The sequence below is a fragment of the Taurulus bubalis genome, assembly GCF_910589615.1.
Source record: "Taurulus bubalis genome assembly, chromosome: 19".
NCBI lineage: Eukaryota > Metazoa > Chordata > Actinopteri > Perciformes > Cottidae > Taurulus > Taurulus bubalis.
Window position 1 is genome coordinate 8,743,480 of NC_136607.1, and position 13,396 is coordinate 8,756,875.

The following is a 13,396-nucleotide window of genomic DNA, read 5'->3' on the forward strand; positions in this document are numbered from 1 at the left end:
AGATGCTGCTAAACGCTAATGCACCATGGGTAATCAGTCGAAGAAGTGCAGGGTTTTGACAAGGTGACCTGTGCTCGGCACTGACATTCATGCAAATGCTGCACGCTGTGTGACTGCTCTTCTTCTCTAACTCACCTCTGCAGGAGCGGTGACCCTGGAACATGCAGTTTCGGTAAAGCCCATCGGAGGTGAGTCACTTCGTCTGGTCGTTCATCATTGAGAGGAAAGAAGGAAGTCAACCTCACCGTTGGAGGAAGGACCGCAGAGCTTCCCTCTCATCGAGTTCTCTCTGTGCAAAAGATGTCAACCGCCGCCGCAGACAGTGTAGGAAGAGGAAGCCAACTCTCTAAAGCGTCAAAGGATCATAAAAAGGTAAGCAGACGTCAATATTAGCTTGTGTCATGCTTTCCAGAGAAGGGAAGATCTCAAACACTCCCTGTTTTGAAGTCTGTGACTATTGCTGTTGCAGACTCATTGCTGATATCAAAACTGAAAATAGGTATCTTAAATCAGATATCTTTAAGAGTTACCTATTAAAAATACAATATGCAATATGCTTCCTAATTCTTGTGAATAAAACATCTCAGTATATTTCTTTCTTCAAGACAGGAAACCAAATGTTGGTTTACATGTTTTAAGAGAGAAAAAACGTTCATTTCCTCGTGTGAGAGCAACACCATACCTGCACTTGAATGTTGTTTTTGTTCGTCAGTTATTTGCAATGTATTCATTATCACAAATGTTTCACTATCATCGATGTCCGTTTGTTGGTCAGTCCACCACTTTGGACCTGACCGAAATATTTCAACAACTAGATATGGCCCTCCATTGAACTGTGCACATTCATGGTGCCCAGGCTGGATCCTGATGACTGATGCTGGGCTCACACTAGGTGACACAATGTGGCCTTTGACGCTTGCAGTGTGAACATGTTGAATGCCTGAAAAATATTTTGATGAACTCCATCCAGTAATAGCCGACTGACCAATCTATTGGACCTGGATGGACCGACCATCCCACGAGCCGCACTGCTGGCGTTGCTGAAAACTATTCCACAGATTTCCATAGAATTTGGTTAAAGGTTCGGGAATTGTCAATAGAAGAACCAGTTAATTCCCTTTCTTTTTTTTTTTAAACAAATGTGTTTTCTTCTCCCCGTTTAGCCCACGCCGGCGGCCCTGAAAGGAGCCATTCAGCTGGGTATTGGGTATGCTGTGGGAAACCTCAGCTCTAAACCAGACAGAGATGTTCTCATGCAGGACTTCTCTGTGGTGGAGAGCGTCTTCCTGCCCAGGTAGGCCTCTCAGTTTCACACATTTCTATTGTTGACCGTCAGCTAATGCACAAAAGGAAAGTTACATTTGGATTAAAGTTTAGGTAGTAACATTGGAGACAGTATACGCAAGAAAAACAGCGCTGCACTCACAGCTGGTAAATGAGTGGCGCAGTAGAGGCAGGTAGCCCGTCCAATACGTCCTGCCATTGCCACAGATACTGGATTTTTATTAGATTTATTGATTCCTGTCAGGATGTAAAAGAGAATTTCAACAAATATAACAAATAATGTTTCTAATAGCTTTAATAAACATGAAGGAAAAGTTCACCCAAAATACAAAACGATGTATTCTGTTTTTTCACCTCCCTTCAGTTGTATCTAGGACGTTTTGCAATATCTGCCCCTGTTTCACCACAATGACAAGGAGGGGAATGTTGTTGTGTTTATATGGCTCAAAGAACGGAAATTTGGTCTTTAAATGATTTCCAACAGTTTTCTAGAAACTGTTATGTTTACAAAAGGAAATAGACAAACTTGAATTACTGTTACCTAAAAAAATACTTTGTAATGCTTGTAGAGGTTCCTTTTCAGGAAGTTATATATATATATATATATATATATATATATATATATATATATATATACACACACAACCAGCAACCAGAATGTTGTCTTAATGTTAAGAGAAGGGGGAAGTCACTTCTTTGGAAGTTTACAACCTGATTACCGTGCTTGTGGTTTGGTAGAAAACCACACATTTCAGCAACAGGTCTTTTTCACAGCAGGCATTTTGACATCAACAAGTGTTACTAATAGCATTTACGATGGCGCTGGTGTATTCAAGTGTCCCAGTAAGCCATGACAGTGTGGAAGGGAGCCAGCATTGAACAATGGCAGGACCCTGAAACTGAAGAAGCTAATCACATCATTTACATCTGCACACAGTGAAATGTCTTCTGTGAAAAAGTTATTGTGCATCGATGTTTTTTTGATTCCCCTTTCTGTTCTGCAGTGAGGGCAGCAACCTGACCCCAGCACATCACTACCCAGATTTCCGTCTGAAAACGTATGCGCCGCTGGCCTTTCGTTACTTCAGGGAGCTGTTTGGCATCAAACCAGACGACTATCTGGTCAGTGCGTCAGCGCGAGGTGGCGGAAGTTTCAGTTGATTCGATTGCAGCAAACACTTTTTCCTGTTAAGACATCGTTTCTTGAATTTCAGTACTCCATGTGTAATGAGCCACTGATCGAGCTGACCAACCCTGGCGCCAGCAGTTCCTGGTTCTACCTCACCAGCGACGACGAGTTCATCATTAAAACGGTGCAGCACAAAGAGGCCGAGTTTCTGCAGAAGCTGCTTCCTGGTTACTACATGGTGAGCTCCATCCATCCATCCATCCATTGCATCCGCTTATCCGGGACCACAAACGCTCTATATGTTTACATACACACCAGCGTATATGTTTAGCAAACTAAAAGGGACATTTTGGACATAAAGGTGCCCTGTGGCACAGAAAGCTACAGGATGCAAGTCACATTATGGGGAGCCCACCCTGACCCGTCACAATATAACATGAAACATTTTATTCACGTCATAAATTGTATATTTGTATGTTGTAATAACGTGAAAATGTCTTGTTAAAATACTCAACTTTTCACGTTGTAACATGATACGTTTTTCTTTTTCTAGCGTGGCAGTAATATGCTCATATTTGCGTATGCTTTATATAATAGCATGAAAGCAGCAGCAGGAATATGTATTGCATGTGTGTCTTCTTCTTCCTGCACAAACAAGGTTACTAATGGTGAAAACACTACACAGGGTACCTCTGAAGTGGAAGATAAATATAAAAATCCTAACTAAAATAAAATAATGATCAATTTTCATGTGACTTAAATGCAGAACATATTATCCTGAGGTTTTTTTTCTTGCAGAATCTGAATCAGAATCCGAGGACGTTGCTGCCCAAGTTCTACGGCCTTTACTGCATCCAGTGCAGCGGCGTCACCGTCCGCGTGGTGGTGATGAACAACGTGCTGCCGCGCGCCATCAGGATGCACTACAAGTACGACCTGAAGGGTTCCTCGTACAAACGACGCGCCTCGCGCAAAGAGCGCGTCAAATCCTCGCCCACGTTCAAAGACCTGGACTTCCAGGAGATGCACGAGGGCCTGCACTTCGACCCGGACACCTACAGCGCCCTGATGAAGACCCTGCAGAGAGACTGCCGGGTGTGTTCACGTAGTGGTCTTATATCTGTTAGCAGTAGGTCATGTTGTTGGTTTTTCTGGTTATTGTCGGTTCCGTTCAAAGTGTTATCATAGTTCAGCGACAGTGCAGTGAGTATCTCAGAATGCGTTTGTCACTGCTGGAGGGATCATTTTTACATCTTCACTTCATCATTCTGTGATCCTTATTCATTTCACAACCCAAATCTTGTATGATTAAATATCACGTTTCTGAAATTAGTCTCACAGGACTAAAAGTTTATCGTCCAGAATATATTGTTGGACAGAACAAACCACATACTGAAGTGGTGCTAGTGGTACAGTCTCAGAGTCATTGAAACCAAAAGGGTTTATCCTCAGGGGAGCAGGAATGTTGTCAGAGAAATTCATGGTAATCTGCCTAGTAAACCTTGAGATATCTTGCGTCAGAGTAAACATTGTGGCCGGAAGATGGTTCCAATAGAGTTTACAAAATGGAGATAGTTTATTCACTGGAAATCCAATATCAAAAAGAGCCCACAAGGAAAGCTCAATAGTTTCCCAATAGTGGTTTTAAATCTCTCGGCCTGAACTGAATTCAGCCAGCGATCAGGGCACCACTCCGCATCTTAGATAACATTGTGCAACCACGAGGCGGTATGATGGCGTCATTAGCGCCTGCCTGTTATTTCATGAGTGTGCAACAACAGTGCCCACTTGATGGAGGATTAACGGCCAACGGCGCGAAGCACCTGACTGGTAGGAACAGCCTGTGCAGCTGGACTCTGGATCACGAAGTCTGGGGCGTAACGTGCTCTTATTGGGCCTCTCTGCGTGACCTCAGCTACTGTATTAGGTAACACAGTGGAAAGTAAAGGCCCCTTTGTTTACGGGAGTTACTTCATGACATCTGTGTTTAGTCAGAGGGATTGAGGATTAGGTTGTACTGTGCTTTTGGTTTGCAGATCAAGGTTTAGCCCTGATAATTGGGACCAGCTTAGGTGTTGGATAGCTCAATATAAAGCATGTTTTAAGGAATGTTTACTGTGGGTGGTTGAAAAAACTCGCATGTATGTGTCTTGTTTTCGCAACCACTCATTATTAGATATATGATATCTCTGGGTAAAGTAGTTGCACAAATAACTAGAAGGTGACATAAAACCCCAGAATAATGACAGTTTGAGACTATTTACAGCCTTCATTACACAGAGGTCACGCTTGATAATCTGTATCCCACGCCTTCTGTGCATTGATGCTGCTGTAGCAAGACAGAGAGAGGAGATCAGAATACCACAAGATAAGCATTCTAACGACTTGTTAATGAAGAGAGACAGGTTGGTCAGCCCCAGTATGACTTTCTTTTTTACTTCAGCTTACCTCCACTTTCCGTCTCTCGCCAGGTCCTCGAGAGCTTTAAGATCATGGACTACAGTCTCCTGCTGGGGATTCACGTTTCAGACCGGAAGCCGCTGGTCAGAGAAAACCGATGTGACAGCAGGAAGGGCCAGAAAGTCCTCTACTCCACCGCCCTCGAGTCCATCCAGGGGAACGCGAAGGCCCCCGAACCGGTGGCTGATGACGACACGTGAGAATTTGTTTTTCGTTTTCTCAGCTTGGTTTCGTATTAGTACGTTTGTATTAGGTCTTATTCTGGTCTTTCTATCCTTCTCTTTTCTCTTTTTTGTTTCAAAGTCTCTTCTTCCTCTTTTTCTTCTGCCCTCTCACACAAACTACTCTCCTGTGAACAAAAAGCTCACTGTTGAGAAATTTGCCACAATAGTGGGATCCGGTCCAGATGAGACCTATTTGACTATGGGGATGATTTTCTTGCTGATCGCATTATTGCAACCATTTAAAGCTGTTACTGTCAACTATTTTCACCAAGCTGAGAATATTCGTCTTTTCCCAGATTGGGTGGAATTCCTGCCAAACATAAAGATGAGAACCTTCTCATCTTTTTAGGAATCATCGACATCCTTCAGTCCTACAGGTGAGCTGTACAGACTTTTAGTTTGTACTCATTCTCCCATGTGCACGGACACATTTATTTATTTGGAGACTTGTAATATTTTATGAAATTATATTCAAATGTGTAAAATATTTGGTTTTGCTTATTGTAAGTATTCTGTTTTAAACGATTAATTAGAAATAACATTTTAAAATTGAATATTAGAATGATCTTTTTATTTGTAGCTTTTATATTACAGTATTCAATTATTGTTTGTGTTTGCTTGTCATATTCCATCTCACAGATTTACATTTATAGTTTGCACTTATACATCAATTCATTTCAGTTTAACAGTGAAAAGGTCTAGAAGTATTAATTGCGTGCCAACGGGCTCTGCACACACACAGTGTATGTATGATTACAACAGTTCAACAGGTGATGAAATACCTATTCATTATCACATTTTCAAGGTTCATCAAGAAGGTGGAACACTCCTGGAAAGCTCTTGTACATGACGGGGTACGTAACCCTCCTCCTTACTGTGTGTTTCTATGTCCACACAACCGCATTCATGTGTGTGTGTGTCTGACGGCATAACTCTGCTTCTCAGGACACGGTGTCGGTTCACAGGCCCGGTTTCTATGCGGACCGGTTTCTGAAATTCATGGGCTCGACTGTATTCAAGAAGATGCACCGTGAGTCGCTGAGCGAGCGTAACGCACGTCTTCTTGTGTGAGATCAGTGAGCTTCACTTTTAAAAATCACCTCTTCTTCGCATCCCCTCAGCTTTAAGAGGAGCATCTTCACGGAAGAAGAGGAGTTCCTTTCATGCGGTAAAGTGCGCCTCTCAGGAGTTTCTGTCCCCGCTGAAGGAAGAGAAAAAGGAAGAGAAGAAGGCCCAGAGCTTGGACAACCTGGATGGAAACTGTAAGCATAAGGAATGCATTTAATATGATATTCTAGGAAACATTTCTGTCATGTTTGAAGAGGAAGCTTTACCTGATTTACTTATTGATGGTTTGCTTGTTACAACAGTTTACAGTTCCTCCAAGCAACCAGATGTCCTTCCCAGAGTGTCTTTCGAGTCCACAGGAAACTATGAAGAGGACATTGACAACAGGTGCTTTAAACTCCCAGACTGAAGTTATATTAGTGTGATTTTCAAGAATTCACAAACGTTGAGATTGTTGGATTGCTTCACAGTCACAAAAAGGCCGACACCTGCTAATTGCACTGAGCAGCGATAATATTAAAAGATGTGCAATATAAAAATACATTTGTTTTCTATTTGTATGCACAGTGTATATGGAGGTATAAATGTGTCTTGCAACAGAGCTCATGTGGTCAAAATGAATAAAAAAAATGAATAATAATATATATATATATGAATGAGGAGAATCTGTGTGGATTTCAATTAACTTTTTATCTAATTCAGAAAATCAATGTTAATGTTAAATGTTATCCTCCATTCAATTTAAGGGTGAAAAAAGTTGAGGGGAAAACCCTGCATCATTTAAAATGACCTATACCATATTTTTACATTTTCCTTACAAGTAAAATGTCATCATAAGTGGAGCTATAAAGCAGAAAGTAAAATGTGTGTGTGCTCATGCTTTACACTTTACTGTGTATTTTTGTATGCTGCAGTGAAGCCCGGCGAGCCTCCAGTTCAACGGTCGCTCTGGACGATCCTCTGCCGTCTCTCAGCGGGAGCCTGTCAGACTCAGAACTGGGCGTCTACTTGGTATGAAATTATTAATTATTATTAATACGTGGCATTTATCATTATAAACAATCTTCTCCTTTATGACGAGCAGACACCGCAGCAGAGTGCCTACCAGCACTTCTTTAGTTTTTTTTTACGCATTTTACGTTTCTTACACATTACACACATGATATAGCTTAATTTGTGAGTTTAGAGGTGCTGGCAGGTGGATTTTGTGACTATTGGATAGAGCCAGACTGGCTGTGCACCTATGCTTCCTGTCTTCATGCTAAGCTAAGCTTCTGGCTAGCAATATCCTCATCTTTGTGCAAGAACGGCTCATTTCCCAAATTCTCTGACTTTAGCACACCATCTGATATGATCTATCTTCATATTTTGGGGGTGAGTAATAGTATTTATTGGTGGAGTATCAGCTATTCCCTTATTTTGACAGGTATTTTGAACATATTAAGCGATTTATTTTCCAAACTAATAACAAATACAACTTTTTTTATATTCCACAATGTTCTTGAAACACTTTTTCTTTATTCTCGTAAAATTACAACTGACCTTAAAGACAATTAAGACTGGGCCTAATGCTTTGTTGCACTGGTGTGTTTGGGGACATCCTTCATGGTGATTCCAGGGGTCACTGGGTGTCTCTGCACTTTCAGCGTCACACAGACTCACCCAGGGGACCCAGCTGGAGCTGAACCAGCGTCCACAAACTGTAAGCAGCCAATGACATCCAAAGACTGTTCTATCCATTTTTGTCACTGTTTCTGCCTATGCATCAACAAAAAGCACAGGGGTCCTGACGAGGACTACCGTTTGCATGACACTGAATAATCTTCTGCCACTATCTCAGCATGCATTCATTGATTTGTCACATCTTCCTGGAACTTTCTTCTTCTTCTGTGGCGGGTAGCGCTTGGGTATGCCAGAGGCCCCGCTGGCATCCTGTGACGTCAATGCTGTCGGCCGAGTGACGGCCCCTACACCCCACCGCCCCTCAGTCCTTAAGTCTGTGTCAGCCGGAGAAACCTCCACGAATCCCCTTTTCTACAGCACTTCTCTTACATAACTACCAAAGCCTCATTCGGGCTTATATGAAGCGTTCTTCAGCCCACACTAAGCAGTTCTACTCAGGCTCTGTGGGAAGCCTGCAGATGTTGGAGTTAATCTGATCTGAAAGCCTATAAAAAATAAACTAAAAAACTACAGCATAGTGAGGGTGGAAGGGAAATCCAGGCCTTGGACTTCTCTGACAGACATTTATCAACCGAAAAGGACCAAGGAGTCACTTAAATACACTTTCCATTATGCTGGCAATTTCCCAAAGCTGTCTTTGTGTTTTAAGTATCAGATTATGTGTTTCCTTCCTGTCAGGCGACCACTGCTTTTCAGTTATTTCAGTAAGGTATGAAAATCAACATGTAAATACACAAAACTTGCTTGAGCATTAAAATATATACGATGTTCCCTTTTGACGGTACCCCTGACTGTCTATGGAAACCATTTGCAGCCTGAAAGGGAAACACATACTTTATCCAGCAAAAACGTCTGCTTAAAGCATTGCGTTTCATGTTGTGTCCTTCATTAGGGGTCATCCCATATGCATTGTTCAGACAGGATTTCTGCACAGACCTAAAACTGGGGCCTAAACCCAGCCTGTGCCCAACCCGTCTAAACCCAGGGGACTTAATTTGATACCAGAACCTGATCAGGACGCTCAAAGCTATATTTTACATTTTATTTTGTAATATCACTTATTAGTGACTGTTAGCATGCCAGGCTAACTCAACACATTTTCATTGTGACGTTCCCTCTTCCCACTCAGCATTGGGTTTTGCAACTCTTGCAACACACGCTTGGACATGGAAGATTGGAACAGGCGGGAGGCGGAATACCCCTCTTTTAGCTCTGCATGCTACTTTGTCCTGCACTTTTATCCAACTGGGATCGGATGTGCACACAATCCACTTGCTATGCTTTTAATAATCGGGCTGCTAAATCATCCAAAAACACGCTGGTTTGAATTTAATTGTTTGACTCTCCAAATTGAAATAATAATGTCCCCATAGGCCAGTGCAGTAATCCATCCGTGTCTAGATTGTAAATGTTTCTGTGTTAATTAGTTTGACCCTAAACACCAACTGTTGTCCTTCAATTGACATCGGGAACTGATAACCTTTCTTTGTTTTCTAGTGAGGGGCCACCTGGACTTCCGACCTTTGACCTCCCAGTCCCACAGTGTCGAGACATCAGGACCTCACAACAGTGTAAACGTGACACGAACTAGAAGCAGCTTTATCGCTGTGAGCATCACCTTGTGCCTCTCTGACTTTCCTCTGTTTTAGTCAAAGTGCATGTGCCAAATCACTGGTTCTTCATTAGAAACTCCCATGAATGACAGATGGGGATACAGTCTGTGTTTCTGTGTGTTAAGATCACAGAACCACTGTATTTATATACAACACTAGGATGCCATTTCCTCTCTTGTTACTTGCACTTTGCTGCTAATTTAACAGTGCTAACAAAGAAAATTGTGTTTGACCTGCCCTCTTGGTGGATGTGTGAATTTCTGTGGAAATTTTCTCAGCGGCTGGATCCCTGAAGAAATAGATTGCCTTGTAACTAAATCAGCTGCAGGGGGAAAAAATGCTGTTTTTTTAAATCATGGAATTACATGGAGCCGATTTGAGATAATTCAGGAGTCAGGAATCTGAATGAAAGATTCTTCTATCGATACATTTAAATATGCGTGAGTAAAACTGTTTATACCCTCATACACTTGATGTATAACTCATTTTAGAGTCCCAATTTGCATCAGATAATAAATCAATCTTACAATTGATAATTATTATTTTGTTCTGTTTTCAAACATTCCTGTGTCATTACTCTGGAGAACGTCCACGTCATCTTCACTGGGATTTATTCAAACTAATGCCTGCTTTAAACAGTTTTTAATCCTGTAGGTAAATAATGACTATATTGTACTTTTATCGTCTGTCTTCTTTTTGCCTTCCAATGATTGAAAATATGTGCATTTACGTGATTTTTAGACCCACGACTGTATTATAGCAATACTTTGAACTTGTATTTGTGAAATAAATTAATATTGAAACAATAAAACAGTTGCCATATTTTATTCAAACACTAGGGGGCGCAGCAATGATGCGTTCATGCACGACTGGATGAGGAGGTTAAAGTAGGTTTGCCTATACTTTGCATTTCTGCATGTGTGCCCTGTCCACTACTGCATATGGTTGAGCACATGACATCTCTTTTGTTTACAAGGCCGACAGCTTGACAAAATGACCATTTAATTTAATGTAATATCTGATGTTGTCCCGTGTCCGTCTTCACCCACTGTGGCTTTACAGAGCAGAGTGTGAAGCCAACACTGCAGGTTTAGAGGATTTAGGTTAATCTGAGTTGGATCAAAACATCTGCCAGAGGTGGAAATTAACAAAGTACATTTGGTTATTCTCTGCTTTAAATTGTGATTTTGAAGTAGCCGGCACCTAAGCTGTGAATTGACATCATGTGAAACTTTAAACTTTACAATACTGCTGTGAGCAAATATTTAAAAAACACATGCATCTGCAGTAGTGAATAATTTGTTATTCAGCAATTTTCTTTGTGTATCTGTTTCTCCTCTCAGCCATAGTATTTCATCAGATGTACCACAGCTTTTACTCAAATTCACTAGCTGATACAGTGGCTGGTGTGAGGATCAGAGCGGTTGCTGAGGCGACTTTCATTCTGACAACAACCGATTGAAGAGTGTTGCCAGTTTTCACAGCTGTTCTGTGACCCAGGGTCTCAACCTGGGCAGGGTAAACCAGTCAGACAAGCATGGCTCATGAATATTGCCACTCTCAGTGAGTATTTGCATTGGTATATTCAAAGTGATTTGTATTGGATTTGTAAAAATTGAGGTGAAGAAGAAAGAAAGATGAAGCATTCATTGACATTCATCATTGTTATCATTTATCATGTTTAAAAAAATTAGACCTGTTTAATTATGGATTAGAACATTGCACTGCCCATTTAAGGATCAATAAATTAAATGTATTTGATCTTTGTTTCGTTTTGTTTGTCTAGTTAGTTATACATTAATAGAATGCTTTATTACCCAACTACATGGCATGTGGTCCACCATCTGTGAAACACATTTCACATGTGGAAATCAAATTCTGTAGAAGAAGTGATAATATATTAATCATTTCAACATGACATGCATGACATTATTTGTTAATCACTGGGCTTAAATACAGATTTCCCATTAGTCTCGGATGAAAAGCAGTGGCCTCAACATGTCATAATTTGCTAAAACAGGAGATTAAAATGCCTTCCTTTACCTTTTTTCAGGTCAGCTCATGATTTAGTTGGAGTCACTATTTTATTAAGGATAGTAAACTGAGTCACCGTGTCGCGTTCAGGTGACAGAATGGGTGACTCAGTAGTCACTACCACACCGCACCCTAAAAAAGAAGTCACGTGTCGAAACCACTGTCAGGGCTGCAGCCCTGCTCGCAGCACACCTGCCTTTGGCGAAAACACGCCCACATACCTGCGAGAACCAGGAAGTGGCTTCTTTTTTTTTTGGGACCAGACGAAACTGAAATACCCACCAGAATCTCGCCCAGTTGTAATCCTCTTCGTCCTCGGCATCCTTCACTTCCATTTACACTTTTCGGCTTAATCTGCTCCGGTCACATCCCAAAAACAAAAAGCAGGGAACAGACGGAGTTTCACCTGGTAAGTAGACCGTGTGTGTGTGTGTGTGTGTGTGTGACCCGTATGTCGACATGTTTTCTCCGTGTTGCGTCGCGCTCCTCACCGTATTAGGGCATTGCCCGCTGCCTGCTGGAGCGCGCGGGGTCATGTTGGCGGTTAAAGTCATAGACAACAGTTTGTATTTACTCTTCGGGTCAGCAAGTCTTTTCATTTGTTTCAAGTTACTTTTCGCCGAACCGACAAACATGACTTGCAGTGTGTGCAGGCCTCAGTAGCTGTGTGTGTCCTCTCTCTGTTCATGCATGCATTGTGTTGCTCCAGTGTAAACACTGAGTGGGGCTGGGCTGTACTGCTGCTTGAAAGCTGTGGTTCAGTCAGTGTGGGTTGTTACCGACCAGCAGCCACATTTGGTACTTGACTAGACACCCAGTATACCCAGTATACTTAGCTAAAACACAGGCTAAAACAGCATGTGTTTTTGTTGGAACTGAATTGTGTTGAATTCACTTTGTGGTCCTTTTTTGGAGACTGGTTTGTATTGCATTTGAATGTACACAATTGTATTTCCTTAATACTACTATAAAGTTTTTTTCTTCTAATATTTACTGTGCCCTATCTTAACATACACTCATTTGCCAGTTTATGAGGCCCACCTAGCTAAACTAATGTGGTCTAATACTAGTACCCTTGTGGAGTCAACGTCACTTTGGAGGATGTCGTTTGTGTTGCTGTTATTGGACCTACCCTCCACTATAAATGGGGTACACGTAAACAATTGTACAAAAAACCTGTATGCGTATGTATTTTATCTATTCATTTAACTGTTTTATGTAAATGCGATTTAAAATGCTTTCAAATCTGTTAGAATTTTTTTCCCAGCAGGCAATCTGACTTGTCATTGCAGGAAGTGGACGGATGTTCATAACGTATACAACTGAGCCATTGTTAATAAGTGTCTCAGTGAGCCATGACGGTGTAACAGCAGGTCAGCATGTACATTAGTAGGGCCCTGAAACGGTAGCAGCTAAATGGAATTGAGCCATCGGTCATTTTAGTATTTTCGCCAATGTTTTTCCCCACTATGAGTTGACAAAATGTCTATTTAAAAAAAAAAAAAAAAAGAGGCATACACCAGAATATAAGTGGGTGTAGACTGTGAATTGAGTGAGCTCCCCAGTTATTGCACAGTTGGTTCGGCTCCTTCCTGTCCACGGCACGCGTCCACTTGAAACAATACTAAGAACACGCTGTGTGCTCGGTGGCAGGTACAGCCGCGGGTGTGGTGGCATTCAACAGGAAGGGTCAGACTTCCTTTCAGTCTGTAAGCTGAGCTGCTCTCTCATTCCTCAATTTACATGGTTTCATTTGACCATCTCCGGAAAAGAAACAAACCTGCAGCAAGGACAACAGGCATTAATTTCTTAAAAATTGTAATGTGTATTTATTTATTTTATACTGTGCCCCTCCAGGTCACTGTATATACCCTGATGATCCCGATTATGTCTGGAGGGGG

At 41.6% G+C, this 13,396-nt stretch overlaps 1 protein-coding gene across 1 annotated transcript; it reads left to right on the plus strand.

Annotated features, from left to right (window-relative positions):
• The first annotated feature begins 232 nt into the window (after positions 1–232).
• On the plus strand, positions 233–10,259 carry pip5k1ba (phosphatidylinositol-4-phosphate 5-kinase, type I, beta a). The gene is made up of 13 exons (XM_079234806.1): positions 233–372; positions 1,164–1,294; positions 2,289–2,406; positions 2,499–2,651; positions 3,212–3,508; positions 4,885–5,069; positions 5,394–5,474; positions 5,903–5,951; positions 6,043–6,127; positions 6,219–6,359; positions 6,468–6,552; positions 7,080–7,176; positions 9,346–10,259. The coding sequence occupies exons 1-13, from the start codon at positions 301–303 to the stop codon at positions 9,346–9,348; spliced, it is 1,497 nt and encodes a 498-aa protein (XP_079090932.1). The 5' UTR covers positions 233–300; the 3' UTR covers positions 9,349–10,259.
• The last annotated feature ends 3,137 nt before the right edge of the window (positions 10,260–13,396 follow it).